Here is a 21,704-nt window from a genome sequence, read left to right as displayed (position 1 = left end):
CACCCGCCCACGTACCCGCATGTGGGCTGCCGGAACGCGGGGTCAGGGGCATGGCAGCATGGGTATTGCCCCCCCAGCATGGGTATCCCCCCCCCCCAACACACCCCACCCCCCATGTGCAGTGCATGGTTTTTAAGACCTGCCGCCCTTTTAACAGATTGCCTCCTCTTGAATATAGGCAGAAGTAACTGAAAACTCCTTATACGCATTGTTCTGTTAAAAACACTGCATTGTCTGAACAGTCACATTTACATTTAGCAATGCGCTTTTCCAGAGCAACCTACAATAGTGCTTTGTCATCTCCTTATCCTTATGCTAGCACAATAGACCAGAGCCTAAGCAGTGTCTGAGCTTTTGTGAAGAATTTTGTTAATATGTATGTGTAAAGAAGTAAATCTAGGATTAGTGATTAATCATGTGCCTTGACGTGGCTGGTGATCATTAAAGTGGTCATTAAGCGGTGGGTCTTCATGATACATTTGACCGCAGAGGGAGTTTCCTACTGGGACAGCAGTGGGAGTTCTTTCCACCATTTGGATGGTAGTACAGAGTCTTGAGGCATACCTTCACTGTATATTGAGGGGTGGGACTCTTTTTTTTATGGTTTTCAAATGTATTTATTTATTTTGCCTTAAATGTGTTTAAAGTTTGCTGATTTTGTTTTATTATTACAATTATTGGTTGTATTTCTGATTATCAAAAATTTCTGCCATTTCTGATATCAAAAAAAAAAAAAATGCTGTGCCTCAGATCCTCCTAGGCAGTTCTCTGAGGCTGGTGTACACTACCAGCAGAGACCGCGTCCCGTATGGGGCAGACATCTATCTGAGAAAGCGCAGGCACACGTCTTATTCGCTCCAAAGAAATGTGAATATATATTAGAGCAGTAGTGAGTGCATGGGGCTGAGGAGCTCATTACCAGCCAGCTCCTGTCCTGCTCCCAGACCCCCTGGCCTCTTCCCCGTGTCTTGTCAGGTGCGGTTTGCAGTGCATTTTTTCAATTAGATGATGAGAATTAGAAACCAAAGATTATGCTTGGAATTGATGCATTGTTTGTTTCATTGCAGCAGCAGTAATAGGAAGGGTCTGTAAAGCGCTTTCAGGGATTATTAGAAATGCATTGTCATGTAGCACTTTGGGCTTCACAGTTCATGAGATTCATGAATAACTAAATTAATATCACCTATAATGTTGCCTGCTCAGGCATAATATTGTATTAGCAATACAAGCCTCTATGTATGGATCTTGATAATCTTATTAAGAAGACAAAGCACTAGTCTCCTCATTTTACAACTGTTAATAGATATAGTGCTACAGGCTTCTCATTAAAGCCTGTTTGGATAACTTGCTTTGTTTTTATGGATCTTCCCAGCTATCTTCATTTGATGTCTTCATATAGTTGTTCATGGAATAAATGACTTTTGTCTGTTAGGTCGCTTATCTAATTCTACTCAGACCCTGAGACAGTAGCAGAGTGCTGCTCTGTTGTTTCTAAGATTCTTTCCTTCACACTGTTTCACAGCTCCACTTTATGTGTTTATATATTAACAGGAGCATTTTCAAACAATGCCTTTGTTCTATATCATATCATGGAGGAGATACAAGAGTCACTCTTTCTGTGTATGTGTGTGTGTGTGTGTGTGTGTGTGTGTGGGTGTGTGTGGGTGCGCGTGCACATATGTCTCTGTATGTGTGTTGGTGCGTGCCCATGTGCGTGTGTTTCTGCCTGCATTTACAGGTCTTCAATAAGATGGGTATTCCTCAGGTGAGGAATCCTAATCTCCCACCTCCGGAGGAGATGCCTGACAGCTACCACTCGAAGATAGCTCTGATTGGCTGCGGTCCTGCCAGCATCAGCTGTGCCTCTTTCCTGGCCCGGCTTGGCTACGATAACATCACAATTTTCGAGAAGCAGAACTATGTCGGCGGACTGAGGTGTGCAGTCTCCCCTCGTCACCATGTCTGTTAGAAAGTCTGACCCATGCTTCACGCTCAGCATTCCAGACCAGCTACCTGCTCTGGCATAGTAAAGGCCTTTGTTGATCAGGCTGGCCATGATCGATATGACGAATGTTGCATAAGGCCAGAATAATTAATGAATGGTCCCTGTAATTGGGAATATTCATCTTTCACATGCCGAGGTGGAGCGGGGTTATCAATTCCCCCTTCCTGCTGTCGGAGTCAGCGCGCTGATGCCTGGTGGAAACCCAGCGCTGTCCAAACGCCGTGAACGGCACTGAGCAGCTAAAGTTTGACAGCAACATGAGATTCCAAACAGCTCACACATCAAACGGAATAACATGGAAAAGTGTCCTGTGTGAGGAGAGGGATTCCTCTCTCTCTCACTTTCTCACTCTTTTTTTTGTCATTTTGTCATTTCCTATCCATCTCCCCCCGAGCCTTCCTCACCCTTCCTCTCGTCTATTTCCTCCTCTGTTCCTCCGTTCCTCTCTCATGTCTTTGCTCCCACTGTTTTCCAGCTCCTCCGAGATCCCTCAGTTCCGCCTGCCCTACGAGGTGGTTCAGTTTGAGCTGGATCTGATGAAAGACCTGGGAGTGAAGGTAATAAGCAACATCGCACCTCTCACACACACTCCGCCTGTCCCTCTCTCACACACACTCCGTCTGTCCCTCTCTCACACACACTCCGCCTGTCCCTCTCTCACACACACTCCGCCTGTCCCTCTCTCACACACACTGTGCCTTCCTGTGTGCCGCTCACAAACACTCCACGTGTCTCGCTCTCTCACACACAAACGTGCGCACTTTTTCTCGGCACACACTTTCTGACCCTCTCCTTCCTTTAACCCCCCCACCCCCACCCTGTCTTTGCCCTTGTCTCTGCTCCCCCCCATCCCTGCCTGCGTCTCAGCTCCCGCTCTCCTGCGGAAGGTGACAGGTCTCAGGGAGGATCAGCAGCCCAAATGTCAGCTGCATTAATAAAGAACAATTAAAAGCTGCATTAGGGAGGCAGGCAGTGGAGCGCCGGGCTCTGGGCGCCGGCAGCTCGTCTGTCTGCTGCCTGAATGCCAGTGCGGTGAGAAAGGGCAATCGATAGTCCTCTCTCTCCTGCATACCTGCCTGGCATGCTCTGTGCACGGGAGACGCTCCTCCTCAGCACCGCCGGCCGGGTGGACGAGGCAGGGCAGGGGGCGGGGCCGGACGCCCAACAGACACATTTGCATGTTCCACGTTCCTGTACAAAAGCAATCGGGGGAGATGGGCTTCAGGAGTCCACTCACTTTGACCGGCCTTGGAAAAGTCGGAAACACTCTCTGCAGTTCCAATCAGACCCGTCTTAGCACAGCGTACAAATGAGTTTCAAGGACCTTCATTACCCTCTGTGCATGAGAGGAGACTGTGTAAAATCTCCCCCTTTCAATTATGCTCTGGCTGGTCTCTCCAACAGGTGGTGTGTGAGAAAAGTCTTGGCCAGGGCGGGATGACCCTGCGCTCGCTAAGGGAGGAGGGCTACCAAGCCATCTTCATTGGCATAGGTCAGTGTTTGTATTTCTTTTCATCCTCTTTTGTCTGTTCATTGCATGTGCACACATGCTTGTACACACACACACACACAGAGGCACACACACACACACATATACACACTTAAAAACACACACACAAGCACACACAGATACACAAAGTAAGAATGTGAGACTGCAGAAAGCCTTTTGTGTACATGTACACACACACACACACACAGTCAGAATCTGAGACTGTGGCTTGTCGACCAGGCAGCCCATTCCTCTGATAATGGCTGCAGACGATTTGCTCCACAATAGGCGCTCCCTCAGAGCTCAGCCTCCGCCAGGAACCCCATTCGCTTCTCATTTTCCTTGCTGAGCCGCTGTGTCCTACCAGGCTAAGCTAAGGGCGCACGCTGGGGCTGCCCGCTGCGTCTCAGCGGTGGACGCCTCGCTCTGCTGACAGGTCCCCTCTCCCCATGCCCCTCCCCCACTGAACTGTTCACCCCTTTCACTTGTTGACCTGAATGCTCTCAGGCATCATACCTTATCAGCAGTGCCCAGTCATAACATCCTCCTTTATTCTGTCTATAAGTAGAACGCCCGCCGCAAATCGCCACGTACAGTTAGTGTCCACATTCTCTTTTGCCTTTCCTTTCCGCGCTCTCTCTCTCTCTGACTATTCTCATGTATTTCTTATTGTTGACAGTCAGAACCTCACGGAATATAATACATGACCTGGCATTCTGGATCAATTTCTGATGATCATATTGGTCTCCCAAAGTTCGCGCATTAGTTGAAATCTGCTCCGCAGCCTGAGTGTTCAGCGCAGACCTGCTCGTATCGCTGTGGCTAGCTGCACTTTTTCATTTGTCTTCTCACCGCACTGGGGAATCTTGATGTCCTGCACATCCTTAGATATATGTCATCAAATTTGCTTTTATCCATTGAAATGAATCACTGGGGTTCTTCTTTAAATTACGATGCATTTCAAATTATAATGCCCACATCTAAAAATTGTGGAAAAATGCTTACCAGCTTCATTTAGGTTTGTAGAGTAGAAAAAAAAAAATCCCTGCTGTCATATATTGATCTTAGAAATTCAAATGTTCCCTGAAGCAGTCTCTTTGTTTGTCTTTTGTACTGAATTGACAAAAAAAAGGAGGTATAATTCATTGTGTCAAAACGCTCCAAGACTTTTGATACCAGCTCTCTAATTATGGTGACTCGTTTATGTGAACCATTTTGGGATTTCTCTTTACAAAGGGATGTAAAGGAATTTCAATTCCCAGAGAAAATGAAAGTGTGGGGTGTTTGCAATTAATTTCTGTGATTTCACACTAGGCCTTTACAGGCTTTTAAAATGTCATCCCCAGCCATGATTGACATGCAAATCTCTTCCTGGCACTGGGCTAAATGGGAGGCGGCTTGAGGCAGACTGATAAGGGCATTGTTTCTGGGCTCTAGGCTTAAGAAGCTGACTCAGACATTCGGTTGCTTTAACGATGGAATGAACCCTTTAGCTGCCATGCTGTGCCGTGCACAGTATTAAAATTGTGCAGGGTCTCGTGTCACCTTTAGACCCAGTGGAGTTCAACTAAAGAATGTTCAATTGAACAAGTACAACATTTCGAGCATGATCTGGTTGAAATGAATTGTCAAGCAATAAAATGATACCGAAATAATGCAAGCACACAAAAAGGCACAGGAACAGGTACATAAATGGCTGAAATAGCCACTGTTCTTTCCTTTTTCTTGGTCCATTAAGTTCCTGTCTGTTAGTAGGATAGCTTCCGGTATGAAGGTGGCTCTCTGTCTGCTGGCTGCATAACTCAGAGAACCTAATCTGTGTGCAAGGGGGAAGAAGAAAGAATATGAGTTCTGTCTCCCAATATACCACAGGCTTGCCTTATAGCCCACTGTTCATAAAAGGAGGCACAGTTCCTAAAGGGCACAGTACTGATCTTAGAACAGTCATTTACTATGGCTTGGAGGTGGTTCTTGATCTTAGCAACGTGAGATGTGAACGATGGAAGAGCATGGACCAGTTTTAACAAAGGAAATCTTAGTGGGGCACTGCTAACTAGAGGGTTATAGTATGGAATTTAAGTACCGTTTCACAGACACAGAACATTTTGCCTCTTGTGAGCTTTTAAAATATTACCTTCTCTGTTTAACTCAAATTTCAATCTATCACCAAACACTGTTCGAAGTATACATATACTGAAATATGTAAACCTGGTTATCATCCTCTATATTATAAATAACCATTAGCTCCATCCGTCAGGACATCGTCCTGAAATCATTTGTAATCTCCTTTATTGTAGTAATCAATGTCCTATCCCACCAGTCTTTAAAATCAGAAGAGCTGTCCACGGACCTGCTTGGACCCTGGTCCAGTGAAAACAGTATCACTAAATTCAGACACATCGTTATTGGACTGTAAGACCTGTACAAGAGGATGGAGTGTCAGTACATATGCTTGTGAATAGTCTGCACTCAGCATATATATATATATATATATATATATATATATGTGTGTGTGTGTGTGTGTGTGTGTGTGTGTGTGTGTTAAAGAAATATTAGAAATAAGGAAAATATAAAACATTAATATCAAAAAAATGTTTTAAAAAAATCTGTGAAAGAAAACTGCTGCAACAAGGAGAGGAGCAGATCAATGCACAGACACATAAAAAGCAGAATTATACTGAGCACATCAAAGTTATACATGTTCAGACATGTATAGAACTAATGAAAGCTCGTTGATTCGAAAAGCCAGACAATCAATACTGCTTTCCACAGTGATTACTACCTCTTGGCAATTAGTCAGTATGACATTTTATGTTATGCATTACGCAAAGCCTTACGGTTTTGCCTGAAAAATCATGCCTTGAAAATCTTTCAAATCCGAACTCAAAGGATGTGAGTCATGGTCGTTTTGTATCCATCAGAAAGCAGAAACCCAGTGACATTGATTAGCTTCCATACAGTGGAGGGGGGGGAGCCATTTTCTGAGTTTATTCTCTTTGGGACTCCAAAGAAACCAAGGTTAATGAATATGCCAGAAATAGGGCATTTATTGCCTGGGAGATCTTTATATTTGTTAAATCTTAAAGCACTTAGTGTGAGCCGGCATTACTTAACATCATGGCCTTTGGTTCCTTGTTCATCTTTGTGCAATTCATAAGGGTGAGTAGGGTCAGGGACTGCTCACTGGATGAGAGTCAGAGTAGGCTGAAGCTAGCAGAGTCCCCGCCCACCAGCACGCCTCCTCTTCTCTGATGCTCACCGATAATGCATGATTAACGAGCACAAGCTGGCTCGCTAGTCAAGCATCCCCAACAGATGATTTATTGTTTTTGATTTTTCATAAAGGGAAAGGCCGGAGCGCATGGACGCTTCCAGTCGGCTCCAGGCGGCTCAGTGTGGGAATCAGAGCTTTGGTGAAACGCCGTGCAGCTAGGGACAAATGGAGATGCATCGCGTTCAAAAACAGTTGTCACAGACTGGCGTGCATCCGCTTAAATGCACGTTTTCAAGGCGCTTCGCTGACATTTCCTCTGTATTCTCCTCCATTTTTACATTTTTTCCCCACACTGAATGAAATGACTGGAAAGGTTAATGTGCCATAACTTCTGGAATCTTCTTCACTAGCATAAGCAGGGTGCTTAGAAGACAGCAGCCTTGGGGAAGTTGCAGGTTCTTGTGTTTGTTCATATTATTCATGTGCTGCTGGTCATTTTTATGTATGAGAAAGTGTTAGAAGATTTGCTGCACCTACCTCTTCTTTTAATAAATCTCTCAGAGGAACCGTGCCAGTGGCCATGCCCAAACACCCAGCATTTAAAGTGAGAGTCTCTCCCTACTCAAGGACACCAGGGCATGTTCTTTTGAAGATCCTAATAACGTGACACATTATTTTAAGCTAATTTGCTCCAAAACTATCATCTATGTCATTATAATGGTAGCGTTCACATCTGTAACTGCATTAGCTGAACAACTGTAAAGCACCGACATCTCCAGTTTGAGAAAGTGGCAGGATTTTATTGGTCCGTCATAATAAATTCATAACAAAGGTCCTTTCCTCATCAGTGTTGCTTTCCTACTGAACGGTGTCAGGAGCATTGTGAGTCAGGCATCGGGCCCACTCCGTCTCATCCTTTTATTTTCAAAGCTTATGTGTGTAACTCAGTGTTCAGACCTGTTAGATGCTCATGTCTATACACGCTGAGCTCTTGTCTGTGAAGGATGTGGTCCAACTGTAGTTCTCTTTCTACAGCCTGACTCCTATTCTATATCAGTAATAACACTCATGCTTCTTCTTCGTATGGGCAACATTTAAGACATTCAGACATTTAATATGGCAGTTGTCCAGTATAGATCACCTCTAACAGGGCTGGCAGGCTGATTATGCGGTTGATAAGTGATTCTCTTTCAGAAAAGAAAGGCAGGCTTGGCTTGGCATGACTAACTTTGAAACACTTGCTAATTACTGCGTTATTGATGATGGCAAAGGTGTGATTTTGTCTTGATGAAATGTGGCTACCTAATTACTGTATGATTTAATGACTAGCTTTATTAATAATGAGTGTAACTTTCTTAATCATTGGGTGCACTTTCATCTTGCAAAAAATCATGACATCCATGTTTTGTAAGCCAAAAAAAATGGCTAAATTAAGAATACGATCCCTAACAAGGTATGTGGGAGGATGGATTCATCAGGATATCATGCCCTACGCTGCCATGATGTGTACAAATTGGGCAAAAAGTGGCTGAGTGGAGGATTAGAGACAGTAAAATCCATTAAATCATGCTGTAATGCAGAATTTTGCCAGGATAGTTTCTTGAAATCAGATTAACACTGAAGCGTATACAATGAAAGCTAATTGATTTTGACAGAAGACACTGCTGTCTTCCCTCCCTCAATCACTTAGTGGACCAGGATGTGGTCCTTTGGCTTTCTCCCCACAGCTCATGTTTCTGTACTCAAGAAATTTCCGATTCTTTGCAAAGACTCTGTAATTATATTTGAAATGGATTTGTATCAGGTAATAATCTGTAGTTGCTGCTTTTAAACTCCTAAATAAATCTTCCATCCAGAACATGAAGCCAGGGCACATCCTCGCTACCATCTTGCGTTTCTTTTGAATGGAAATGATAATAACAGGTTATGACAAACCAGAGGCTTTGTTAGACATTCCTCAAGCTTATATTTAAATATTGCTCCCCTCCTAAAGCATGAGCATAATGACAAGGTAGTATGATGAGGTTAATGGCAGCATACAGAGCTTAGGCAGCTTGTGAGCTGCAGCCTGGCACAGTGATATCCGATACCACCTCTCGCCGCTGGGGTGATATCCGATACCACCTCTCGCCACCGCCTCAGGAGTGCGTTTACCGACGCCTACGTATGCCGGCCGAATGCAAGGAAAACAGGAGCACAGGGATGTGTTGGGGCAAGCTATATTTAAAACCAGAGTGTAAAGAGAGAAAATGGAGAGAATTCTGGTGAAGGGAGCTGAAAATGGGGAAACGAGCGTACTGCGAAGGATGCCTTGTCCGGACATGAGGGTTGCGCTGTGCAGTGCATCCTGTGTACTTCTATAGATTAATAATTTACTCTTTTTTTAAAATGCATTGCTTGAGTGGAGAAGGCTGTTACATTTCATAACTATAGTGGGGGAAATCAGACCTGTCAACCAGTTTAAATGTCTGGAGGGGAGATTTTTTTTTTTAATGTACAGCTTGTATTCATTTCAGGGAGTAATAGCAGTGGAGTGCTGATGGTATTTTCATGCTGCTTTTCTGCAGGTTTACCTCAAGCTAACAAGCACAGGATCTTTGAAGGTCTCTCTATGGAGCAGGGATTTTATACCTCCAAGGATTTTCTCCCACTAGTTGCCAAGGCCAGTAAACCAGGTAAAGACTCTTAGAAATTAGTTTGCTCATAACTTTTACCTATTGACTCCTAAAGTGCATTACATAAGCCCTTTCAGTGCTGCAAGCCTAATTTCATAGCCTTGACATCTTTGGAAGTGTCTTTGTAAATCCAGCATGAGTGGACATGTCCATAACCATTATACAGTGGAGTATGCAGTGTATGCGCATACACAGAGGTTTATTAGGTTTTTTTTGCATATTTGTGTGGGTGTGACCATGTGCATTAGTGTGTATATGTATGTGTGTGTGTGTGTGTGTGTGTGTGTGTGTGTGTGTGTGTGTGTGTGTGTGTGTGTGTGTGTGTGAGACAGAGAGAGAGAGATTGTTCATTTCTGCCTTTTGGAAGGAGTCTTTTATGTCCCTTTGTGCAGCAGATCCAGGAAGGCCTGAGCAGATCACATGCTGATAGATTCAGTGGTGCCCATTATCACATGTTGAAATCAGCTGCATTGGATAGAATCGGTAGTCATCCGTATCAAAGATAAGAATAAAAAGGCAGAGCGAAAGGTGCAGGCGATTGAGATTACCTAGACGAAGACATTCCCCCAAAAAAAAGAGGTTTGGCAGGGCTCTGCCTCTCATCAGAGCAGAATAATTCGATAGTGCCATGCTGTGTCTGCAGACTGCAAAATGCAATTTTACACTGCCTTAAGTACTAGTGTCTGCTGAGCCGTTGAGTGGGAACGGTAACTGGGTTTTCCTTTTTCTCCCTCTCCGGCTGGTCTCGTGTCTGGTGTCTGGGGGCGGGATCAGGGATGTGCTCCTGCCGCTCGCCTCTGCCCCAGCTGTATGGGCGCGTGGTGGTCCTGGGCGCGGGTGACACCGCCTTCGACTGCGCCACCTCCGCACTGCGCTGTGGAGCTCGCCGCGTCTATGTGGTCTTCAGACGTGGCTTCACCAACATCCGCGCCGTCCCAGAGGAGGTGAGGAGACAGAGGGGGACCACAGAGGCGGGGAGAAGGGGGGATCGCCGTGAGACAACGTGGGGAGAAGGGGGGTCGCCGTGAGACAGTGTCGGGAGAAGAAGAGAGAAGAAGCCAATAGCAGGCAGCAGCTTATTAATATTTGGTCTTGGGAGGGGAGTGTCAGACAGAGGGGTTATTAAGACATCCATGAGAATGTCCTCGCTCTTCCTGACCCACTGACACCTCTCCTAAGCCTCTCTTCCCTCATTTATTGCAGAGACTTGTCTTTGCTTTTAGGGGGAGATTACTGTCAAAAGTACCCCCCTCTCAGGCTGTGGAGGGAGAGAGGCATCAGGCTGCTGTACACTTCCTCCTCTCTGGTAATGACTCCAGTCAGCTAAAGGAGAGCTCCATTTAGGCTCTGCTTTGTCTTAGCCACCACAGGTTTTAAGGGGAAAAAAACCACAAAAAAAAAAAAAAAAAAATAGGCCCAGAAATTGTTGTTTTTGGGTACAATTCAAAACTTGCCTCTGGAGTGAAACTGGTGTGTATCAGAAAATCATGACACTTCCTTAGTTCTCCAAGTTCTTTCACTGACATCATGAGTGAAAAGTTATCCTATTTTATATTTCACTGGAATATGATGTTCCTTAGCTGAGTAAATGAGTAAAGTTAGAAAAGTACAAATCAATAAAAAATACAAAGTAATATAGTAAATGAAGAAGTCTATTCTTAATAATTCTCCAAAGATTACTTTTGTCACACCTTGTGTTGCCCTTATCTGCGCCCACCTCACGCTGCCATAGAAACGACAGAAATAACTAAAATAAAAAAGGAAAAGTAGGTAATTACTTTCATCTGTTTACATTCACCTGCCGAGACCCTCAGCAATGCTGCGTTCCTCACCTCCAACTAATTACGTTTGTTTATAAGGTATATTAAGTTTAGGGCTCTTGTAGGTGTAAGTAACCTTCCCGGGAAGAGGAGGGGAAAAAAATCACACGAAGTTATGTGAGCAATGTGCATCCATGTGAACAGCCGAGGCAAATACTGATGAAGAGGAAGCGGCAGCCATCATTTGCAAGCCTGCAGTTGTTTATAGACCTATCTGAGGAACCCAGGACCTGTCCTTTAAGTGACCCTGTTTGTGGGATGGTTTTCATTAACGCTTCAGTAAAGTTCCTATTTTGGTTACACAAAGTTTTTTTTCTTTATTTTTTAACTCTTGTTCAACCGTGTTAAAATCCCCTTTGCCCTTTAGTGAGATAAACAGATTCCTCAGCCCTTCCTTAGGTTAGAAATGAGAATGCCAGGGTATGCCTTGGCTTTGGATGGCCCGGTCACGGGAATACATACTCCTCAAGCTGTTCTCCGTTTCACACTCACACGTTGCATGTCTGGTTTCACTGGCCAAATAATGGGCCCCCAGCTCAGAGCCCAGGGGACAGCTGAACGTAGCTGTTGGGTGTTGACTCCTCTTCACCGTCTGCGCAGATGGAGCTGGCTAAGGAGGAGAAGTGCGAGTTCCTGCCCTTCATGTGCCCGAAGGAGGTCATGCTGAAGGGAGGCCGTGTACATGCCCTGGAGTTCTGCCGGACTGAGCAGATGGACGAGGGCGAGTGGGTGGAGTACCCAGAGCAGGTCATCCGCCTGAAAGCTGACTTCATCATCAGTGCGTTCGGCTCTGGGCTGACCGACCAGACAGGTGCGTTGACTTATTTCACACGAGACTATGCGAGTCACAGCTGGAGCGCATCCCTGTCTGCAACACTGCAATCATGCGTGGTCATGTCATATATTCTACTTCTTTTATATATGCATATATTACTACATGTGTGTTCAAGAAGTAAACACATCTATTAGGTGTGGGGTTAACTTTCTTTTTTGTTTTTTTGTTTTTGTTCCCACATGACCAGACTTTGTTAACCACTTATATAGCGCCTGTTCTTTCAGACCTCTGTTAAGTTGTTAGGAAGCCCATTTTGAAATAGATGCAGCCGTTCCACCTGTGTTGTCGTAACGCCCTGTTTGTTTGAGTTAGGCTGAGTTCTCCTGGCTGCCTTGTGGTGCCAGTGCTCTCTGATGAAGTGGGCGATGGTACATTTGAACAGGTGTCCCACTGTCACCAGTAATCCACTCGCTTGTTTTCATGGCAACCGGAGAAGTTGGAAATTGCAACTTTGTATAAACTGTTGCTCTTTAAGTGCCAGCGTGACATGAGTGTTTTCTTGGGGCAAATGTACTTTGACTTTTTTTTTTTTTTTTATCATCCTTCCTCTTATGTTCTGTTAAAGGCAAGAACCGGTTCAATGCCGAGGTCAGTAAAAGATGCGAGGTCCCGAGCTGGTAAAAACACAGCGTGTGCATCTTTGGCATTTATTTGGCGTGGGTCCTTTTCTGCGTCCCTCTTCCCTGGTGGTGGTGCAGTGATGGATGGCTTGAAATGAGGTTTCCGCACTGAGTAAATGTGGAGGAGCGTGTGAAGGAGGGATTAGCATTGGGAATCCCACAGACAGCCTCCAGGAGCAAGCGCAAGTCATTACAGGTCTGTCGCACCTGGAATTATTCATGGGGAATCTTACTAATGTGATAACGCAGAAAGGAGACGACATTCCCATTAGTACTGGAGAACACTGTGGCAGTAAGTGCCTTCACAGTGTCACTTTCCCCAGTTTTAGCATAGCTTGGCCCATTGATCAGACAGCGAGCAGTAAGTTTTAACTCTTAATATGTTTATGCATTTTTGCAGTATATATTTTTTTATCAGTTAAGTTTCTCTTTGATTGTATTGCGTGTTCAGTGGAGCATAAAGCTTTGTGAACATGTCTTCTCATTGGGTCAGGACCTCAACCATATACCAGTCAACCCAGTTCTCCTGCTGCCAAATGAAATGTACCGTAGTATGAACGCACCCTCTTAGAAGTAGGGAGTGTGTCGTTACCGTCACCATTCAGCTCCGCTCCGTCTCATTGAGCAGCAGCTCCTGCGATGGTCCACGGGATGCTGGGCACCAGGCGTTGCCTGCCAGCAGCGCTGCACAAACTCCTTTCCTGACACATTCGTGAAGTTTGCTAATGAGATTACAGCGGTAAAGGGCACACCTGCTATGATTTTCAATTAGGGTCACACCGAATAAACAAGGAGTAATGTCACTGAGGCATGGCGCTGTCCAGAGCTGACCGGAGATGACGCGTTATCCCAGTAATGAGATTCATCCTACACAGAGAGTGGGAGCTGTACACAGCTGGTCACCCAGCAAGGCCATTACCCTGCCCTCTACAGCGGAGTCGATATGCTAATGCACATCTCCACCACTTAAGCAAGCAGGAATGCTGCATGTTTTACATGATTTTATAATTAGCCATGGCTGGAAAGTACATATTTATTCAGGCAAATGATCACAATGTAATAAATATGGGTGGAAATGTAAAATGATCATATATTGTGTGTTTTTTTAAATGTTTTAAAATTTATTTATTTATTTTTATGACAGGTCATTATGCCGACTGCATTCCTGCTTATTCTTAGTTCTCCCCCTCTGACCCTGACCATATAGTATTTAATCTGAAAATCTTGAGGCTGTTGAAATTAGATATACATATGACATATGTGCTGATAGATTTGTTTAATCCATTTACATTTTATTGAAGATAATTTCTTTTAGCTTTTATATCTGAGTACATCGCATTATTTCATCATGATCATATGTACGAGATTTTAATTCTACTTCTTACAAGATAATAAGAGTAAACAGACTGTTAGAGCTTCTAATGTTCTTTTGTTCCCATAATGCCTTTTTTATTCCAAACATCTCAGAGTGTGCTGCACCCATTGTACTATCAGCTCCATCCTCTCTAGTTCTTAAGAGCTCCACGGCTCAGTGTCCCAAAAATGCTGAGAGCTGATCTTTTTTCTTGCTCAGCACTCTGTGTTCTTTCATTTAAGAAATATGAATTACTTACCTACTCAAATATCTCTTCAGAAGGCCAGTGGAGGCGCAGCAAAGAGTCGCTGTCAGAATAGCTGACACAGCTGGAAAAGCTGGCAAGTGATCTAGTGGGTCGGCCCACTGTAGTGAGCAGATGATTAGATCCCTGGCCACACTGCGTTGTTTTTTTTCTAGAGGAGAAAATAGGGGCCGGATTATGATGGAGCGACACGTAAAGGGGCAGTGTCACTCCAGCCGAGGCTCCGCCTCCACCCAGCCAGCCAACCAAATATCCATACATCAGCATTCTATTAATCCACACTTGATGGGTAGCGATGGAGCACTCTCCTGAGCCAGGCTCCTTCCCTGTTCATTTTTGTCTCCTTCACCTGTCTTTCCCCACGTGAGTCTCTCCTCTCACTTGGGCTCTTTCTCTCTCTCTCTCTATCTCTCTCTCTACCTCTCTCTCTATCTCTCTCTCTACCTCTCTCTCTATCTCTCTCTCTACCTTGCTCTCCTGCACACTCATCACAATACTTTCATTGCAGGCAGCTTCTGCTGGTGCTTATGGCGACTTGTACATGGCAAATGCAGATATGCTATGCGATGGCTTATGACAGGAACACCAACTGTTTTTTGTATGAATGCAAATACGGTGTAGCGCTCCAGCGTTTCCCAGTGTGAGAACAGCCTGGTGAGAAGCGTCAGGATTAGGTGTTATGTCTAAAGTTCCGTGGAGACCAAAAGACAACATTCTGTGTGTCACGCTCAAATCCCTCATAAGATCCTTTTAATTGACTGTTTTCACATTAGAAGTAAGTCAGTCCAGTGGTACAGGCAGAGTGTGGAGCTTCACACTCAGCTCTTCAGTGCTGTTTAGCCAGCATGTCTCCCATCCAGCATGGATCCCTCTGGTTAATGGGGCCTGGCAATCTACATCTGCCACTGAGGAGTAATGCTCATGGGTAGTGCGTCTGTGTGTGTGTGTGTGTGTGTGTGTGTGTGTGTGTGTGTGTGTGTGTGTGTGTGTGTGTGTGTGTGTGTGTGTGTGTGTGTGTGTGTGTGTGTGTGTGTGTGTGTGTGCGTTAGAGATACTTTACTTAAGACCAATCTCTTAGGAGTATGAGAGCCCTAACACACTCCACTCCCTCTCCTGAGCAGAGGAGGCATGGTAGAAAAGAGGAACAAAGACAATTCCCTGTAGTGTGTGTGTGTGTGTGTGTGTGTGATTGAAATAGGTTAAGTGAGGCTGTTAGAGAGGTCTAGGTGATTTTAGAGAGCTCTAGACAGAGAGAGAGAGAGAGAGAAAGGGGACAATCAGCATTAAAGGCCTAATTTCACCCATAAAAGCTGATCACTCTCTCTCTCTCTCTCTCTCTCTCTTTCTCTCTCTCTCTCTCTCTCTCTCTCTCTCTCTCTCTCCTGAGCAGACCTAGCTGCCCACAGGGGGAGTTCAAGCCTTTGTTCTTAACATTACCTGTTTAGTGCTACTCAACTGTATTTAGCTTATTGTGGTAAAAATCTAAATGCAGGTTGTTGTTTTTTTAACACATTTTAGGTTTATTGCACCACAAAATACATTTTCGTCATAAATCCCCTGTTAAACAGAGTATATATATATATATTTGTGTTTAATGTTTTATTTTATTTGGTTTTATTTTATTTTGTGATTGTTGTTTTTACTGCATTTCCTGCCTTCCCATCTGGAGGGAACTTAGGCATATAAATGTGTCGGAACAATTTAGTGTGTATGGAATACAAAGTACCAAAAATTAGAACGATTTTGTTGTCTGACATTCCTAGACTTCATATGTACACCTACTGGTATCAAATAAAACACTGTGTTGAATGGTCGAGAAGGTGAAGCTTTTTCAGTAATCCTAACATTGTGCAATAAATCTTGCTAACCCATAGATCTGTATTTAAAATGTCCCCATTGATAAATGTAGACCATCATCCATGCTGAAAAGCCCAGCCTTTGGAAGATGAATTGTATAGGTATGTGTGTGAGGCGAGGGGGGGTCATTTTATAATGTAGATCAGTTTGACAGAGTATCTCCTTGCTAACATTGCTAGCGGTGAGTGAAATGCATCAGGGGGTGTTACATTAACCAAAGGCGAGCTGTAGAGGAACAGATGCCCCACTTGTCATTTGTCTTGTCAGAGACTTCATATTAGTCTTGCCTGTGGTTTCCAGTCTGTGAAGCTCTGGCGGGGCCTGCTCCCCACGTGCCTGTTTCTTCCTCTTCCTCGCCATTTTTTCCCTAATACCTCGCTCTCTTTTTTTAGTCCGCCTGTCTTTCCCTTCAAGGGTGTACTTAAATATCCCTGTTCTTGCTTTCTTCTTTCTCTCTTCTTTTACTTCTCTCCCTCACTCATATCTCTCTCTCTCTCTCTCTCTCTCTCTCCCTAGTGAGGGAGGCCATGGCTCCCATCAGGTTAAACAGATGGGGACTTCCTGAGCTGAACCCAGAGACCATGCAGTGCAGTGAGCCGTGGGTATTTGCTGGGGGCGACGTGGCTGGCTTAGCCAACACCACCGTGGAGTCAGTCAACGATGGCAAGCAGGCCTCCTGGCACATCCACAAATACTTACAGGTGCCCGACGTCGCACACATGCACACACAGACACACACAAATGCACACATATGCAGAACTCACACTGCTGCATATGCAAACAACCATGGATTAATTTTCACAGCTAACACATAACCACACCCCCAAATGCGTGTATTCTTACACGCACCCCCAAACACTTGTTTTTGTGCTGATGAGACCGAAACAGATGTTACCCTGATTAAGTGTCATGTTAAGATCAAAAGCCAATGGAAAGGGAGGATTTGGAGAGTTGATTAATTATGAAGAGCTTTACATGTAATCTGTGCAAGGAGAGATGTGATGGTGCTTGATACAAAAGCCTCTCAATATCTCATACTCATCTAAGTACATTAATGAGTACATTACAGTCATACTCATCTGAGTACATTAATGAGTACATTACACTGCTTCATACTCATCATAATAAATTAATGAGTACATTACAGTCATACTCATCTGAGTACATTAATGAGTACATTACACTGCTTCATACTCATCATAATAAATTAATGAGTACATTACACTGTCATACTCATCTGAGTACATTAATGAGTACATTACACTGCTTCATACTCATCATAATAAATTAATGAGTACATTACACTGTCATACTCATGAGTACATTAATGAGTACATTACAGTCATACTCGTCTGAGTACATTAATGAGTACATTACACTGCTTCATACTCATAATAAATTAATGAGTACATTACACTGTCATACTCATCTGAGTACATTAATGAGTACATTACACTGCTTCATACTCATCATAATAAATTAATGAGTACATTACACTGTCATACTCATCTGAGTACATTAATGAGTACATTACACTGCTTCATACTCATCATAATAAATTAATGAGTACATTACACTGTCATACTCATGAGTACATTAATGAGTACATTACAGTCATACTCGTCTGAGTACATTAATGAGTACATTACACTGCTTCATACTCATAATAAATTAATGAATACATTACAGTCATACTCATCTGAGTACATTAATGAGTACATTACACTGCTTCATACTCATCATAATAAATTAATGAGTACATTAGACTGTTTCCTATTCATCTGAGTACATTAATGAGTACATTACACTGTCATACTCATCATAATACATTATGCGTATATTACACTGCAGTAGAGGAACAGCACAATAGCAGTCCCATGGCTTTTTACAGTGAGCAGTACCTGATGACGGATTTACCAATCCAGTCTGTCTCTGACATGGCCTTAAACCTTACCTTAGAGGCCCTGGCAATAGAAGCCCACTCAGATTAGTAGTGGGGGGATCAGAGAGGAGAGAGAGAGGGGGTGAGGGGGAGAGACACAGCGAGAGAGAAATATTGAGAGAAAGTGAGAGAGAGAAACACTTAGCTTTGTCTTAGCTCTCTGGTCCAAGGCAAGCAGGGCCCCTGAGAGAGGCTTACAGAGGCTCACATGCCCCCCTCTAACCCCTATTCACTGGCACACAGCCAAATGCTGAACACAGGCCCCCAGCCGTGCACTTAAACCCACTCACTCGGCTCTCACACCCTCACCCTGCATTCAGAGCTCAAATTTATTTCATGGTTCTCAATAGTGCTTTGTCATCGGCTCATCGGAAATCGTAAGCGAATCACCGATGCTTAGGAGCCAGGGGCACGGTCTGTTTGGTTTGTTTTGTTTTTTCACATGGAAGGAAAGTAGCACTAACTCATGCACATTAAACACATTTGCATGTTCCACGGCACTCAGTGAAAAAATGACCCTGGAATGCTCACTGCGGCCCTGGTAAAATGCATTAAACTCAATGCAGCCGCTCGGCACTTGTCTGCCGTTTCCCAGTGGAGACCTCCTGGAGAGCGGAGGCTGGGAATGTGTGGCCTAATGTCCCCTCTCCACCCCTCCACATGGGTCAGCACACGCAGTGGCCGCCTCCTCTCGTCCAGGTCCCCACGGCCCCCCAGGCCTCCATTTGGCCAAACCCTCCCACCCAAGTGCAGTGCTTGCTGCATTAGCGTGGTTCATTCGGGGGTTAATTGTCCTAACATCGCTTCAGTCAAAGCCAGGCAGAGATAACTGTTTACTTGCGGATGAAATGACCAGTAGTAGTGGGAAAGGACGGAGGGGCAGATAGCTTGTGCTTTTCCCTTTCCTTTTTTCCGTGGTGTCTTTCTTTTTTCTTTTTTTTAAGTAATGGACTGTGGTGGAGGAAATAAAGTGAACACTTTGTGGGAAGGTTCATAGATTAATGTTAGAAATGCACTTAGATCAGCCGAACTCGCTGCGCTCTGTCTTCTCCCCCATCCCAGCTCCGCTCCGAGCTCCCTCAGGCTCCTCTCGTGCCTCTCACTCCTCTCAGCTCTCGCTGGCACCTCACAGTGGAACATTGAAGGTGCAAGTGTCTTCTTCCTATTGTCTATGAGACTGTCTTTCCTTTACATAAATGTTAGACACTAATTACTGCAGATTCTCTGATAAACAAATCATCGCAATTAGGGATATCATCTGCCAAAGACCTAGTCAGCGTACACACGCTTGACAACAGCAGTCTCCTTCAGGGCCTTAGTGGGCTGGAGAGGGTCCCATGGTGTTAGTTGTTTTTCTCGTGTGGTGTTACAGGAACTCGTTCTCTCTATCTCCCTCTCTTGCTGTCTTGTCAGGTCTCTTTCTCTGTGTCTCTCTATACATTTCTTTCTCGCTCTCTCTCACTCTCTCTCTTTCTCTCTCTCTCTCGGTCTCTCCCCTTCTCTGCCTCTGTCTCTCTCTTTCTCTGTCTGACATGGCCTCAGTGGACTATGGAGGGCTGTCATATCTGTGCGCGGCTTTCTGCGTGACACCCCCCCCCCCCCCCCCCACGCTTATTATACAGCTGTGACATCATTACGGATGCAATGCTAAGCGCTTGATAAACGCGGGCCTAATTAAAGAGAGAGCTGGTGTATGACTGCGGTTTGCTGCCTCTGTGCCACAGTGGGCCGAGATAAACAACACGCTGGGGTTTCACCCAAACACGTCCCGCAATCTCGCCTGCCCTATCTGCTGGCCCGCTGTCGCTGGAAACGCCCGCATATGCGGCTGTGTGCTGGAGCATGAAGCGCACTAACCTCCGGAAATTTCCATTTGCGCAGACAGCGAGCCTCCTCGTGGGACCTGAGGCTTTGTTCGCACCGAAAACCGATCTGTGCTTCTCTCTCTCTCTCTCTCTCTCTCTCTCTCTGTCTCTCTCTCTCTTGCTATCTCACATGCTCTCATTCTCTATCACTCTCACATTTTTTGTCTCTCTCTCTCTCTCTCTCTCTCTCTCTCTCTCTCTCTCTCTCTCTCACACACACACACACACACACACACACACACACACACACACACTCTTTGCCTCTCTCTCTCTCTCTCTCTCTCACACACACACACACACACACACACACACACACACTATTTGCCTCTCTCTCTCTCTCTCTCTCACACACACACACACACACACACACACACACACACACACACACACACTCTTTGCCTCTCTCTCTCTTGCCTCAGGCCCTTCATGAGCAGACGATTGGTGGCGAGCCACAACTTCCCCTTTTCTACTCACCCGTGGACTCCGTGGACATCAGCGTGGAGGTGTGCGGGATGACGTTCTCCAACCCGTTCGGCCTGGCCAGTGCCACACCCACCACCAGTGCCACCATGATCCGCCGGGCCTTCGAAGAGGGCTGGGCGTTCGCGCTCACCAAGACCTTCTCCTTGGATAAGGTACAGCTCTCAGAGAGGTCCATCAGAGGGACACAGGCTCTAGGATCAAGAGCTACAGACCATAAAGAACTGAAAGAGCAGGGAGCTTGCTGCGGTGCTCGGCTCAGGCCCTGGCTCACTGCTTGGTGCGGTGCTTGGTGTGACGTCCGGCTTGATGCCTGGTGCGGCGTCTGACTAGGTGCCTTCTACAGTGGCTGCTGCAGTGGCTGGCTGGGTGCCTGGTATGGTGGCTGGCTTGGTGCCTGATGCGGTGCTGGGCTGGGTGCCTGGCTTGTGACGTTTTTCTTCCAATGGGTGCACAGATACGCATTACTAAAGCACTTATACTAAGCATTACTACAGCGCTGATACTAAGCATTACTACAACGCTGATACTAAGCATTACTAAAGCACTTATACTAAGCATTACTACAGCGCTGATACTAAGCATTACTACAACGCTGATACTAAGCATTACTAAAGCACTTGTACTAAGCATTACTGATACTAAGCATTACTAAAGCACTTATACTAAGCATTACTACAGCGCTGATACTAAGCATTACTACAACGCTGATACTAAGCATTACTAAAGCACTTATACTAAGCATTACTACAGCGCTGATACTAAGCATTACTACAACGCTGATACTAAGCATTACTAAAGCACTTATACTAAGCATTACTACAGCGCTGATACTAAGCATTACTACAACGCTGATACTAAGCATTACTACAGCGCTGATACTAAGCATTACTACAACGCTGATACTAAGCATTACTAAAGCACTTGTACTAAGCATTACTACAACGCTGATACTAAGCATTACTAAAGCACTTGTACTAAGCATTACTGATACTAAGCATTACTAAAGCACTTGTACTAAGCATTACTACAGCGCTGATACTAAGCATTACTAAAGCACTTATACTAAGCATTACTACAGCGCTGATACTAAGCATTACTAAAGCACTTGTACTAAGCATTACTACAGCGCTGATACTAAGCATTACTAAAGCACTTGTACTAAGCATTACTACAGCGCTGATACTAAGCATTACTAAAGCACTTGTACTAAGCATTACTGATACTAAGCATTACTAAAGCACTGATACTAAGCATTACTAAAGCACTGATACTAAGCATTA

General features: G+C 44.8%; 1 protein-coding gene across 2 annotated transcripts in view; it reads left to right on the top strand.

Annotated features, from left to right (window-relative positions):
• dpyda (dihydropyrimidine dehydrogenase a) overlaps nucleotides 1–21,704 on the top strand; it is a 113,293-nt gene that overhangs the window by 32,889 nt on the left and 58,700 nt on the right. For both annotated transcript variants that reach the window (XM_081696081.1, XM_027016151.3), the window contains exons 6-13: nucleotides 1,739–1,935; nucleotides 2,481–2,562; nucleotides 3,410–3,497; nucleotides 9,276–9,383; nucleotides 10,158–10,327; nucleotides 11,804–12,014; nucleotides 16,651–16,835; nucleotides 20,361–20,576. In XM_081696081.1, the coding sequence (XP_081552207.1) occupies nucleotides 1,739–1,935; nucleotides 2,481–2,562; nucleotides 3,410–3,497; nucleotides 9,276–9,383; nucleotides 10,158–10,327; nucleotides 11,804–12,014; nucleotides 16,651–16,835; nucleotides 20,361–20,576 (1,257 nt within the window). The remainder of the gene's footprint in view (nucleotides 1–1,738; nucleotides 1,936–2,480; nucleotides 2,563–3,409; nucleotides 3,498–9,275; nucleotides 9,384–10,157; nucleotides 10,328–11,803; nucleotides 12,015–16,650; nucleotides 16,836–20,360; nucleotides 20,577–21,704) is intronic.

Source organism: Electrophorus electricus, chromosome 14 (genome assembly GCF_041902795.1).
Source record: "Electrophorus electricus isolate QZ-2024a chromosome 14, ASM4190279v1, whole genome shotgun sequence".
Classification (NCBI taxonomy): domain Eukaryota; kingdom Metazoa; phylum Chordata; class Actinopteri; order Gymnotiformes; family Gymnotidae; genus Electrophorus; species Electrophorus electricus.
The sequence above is the reverse complement of the archived record's forward strand: the minus strand, read 5'-3'. Positions and strand labels throughout refer to the sequence as shown.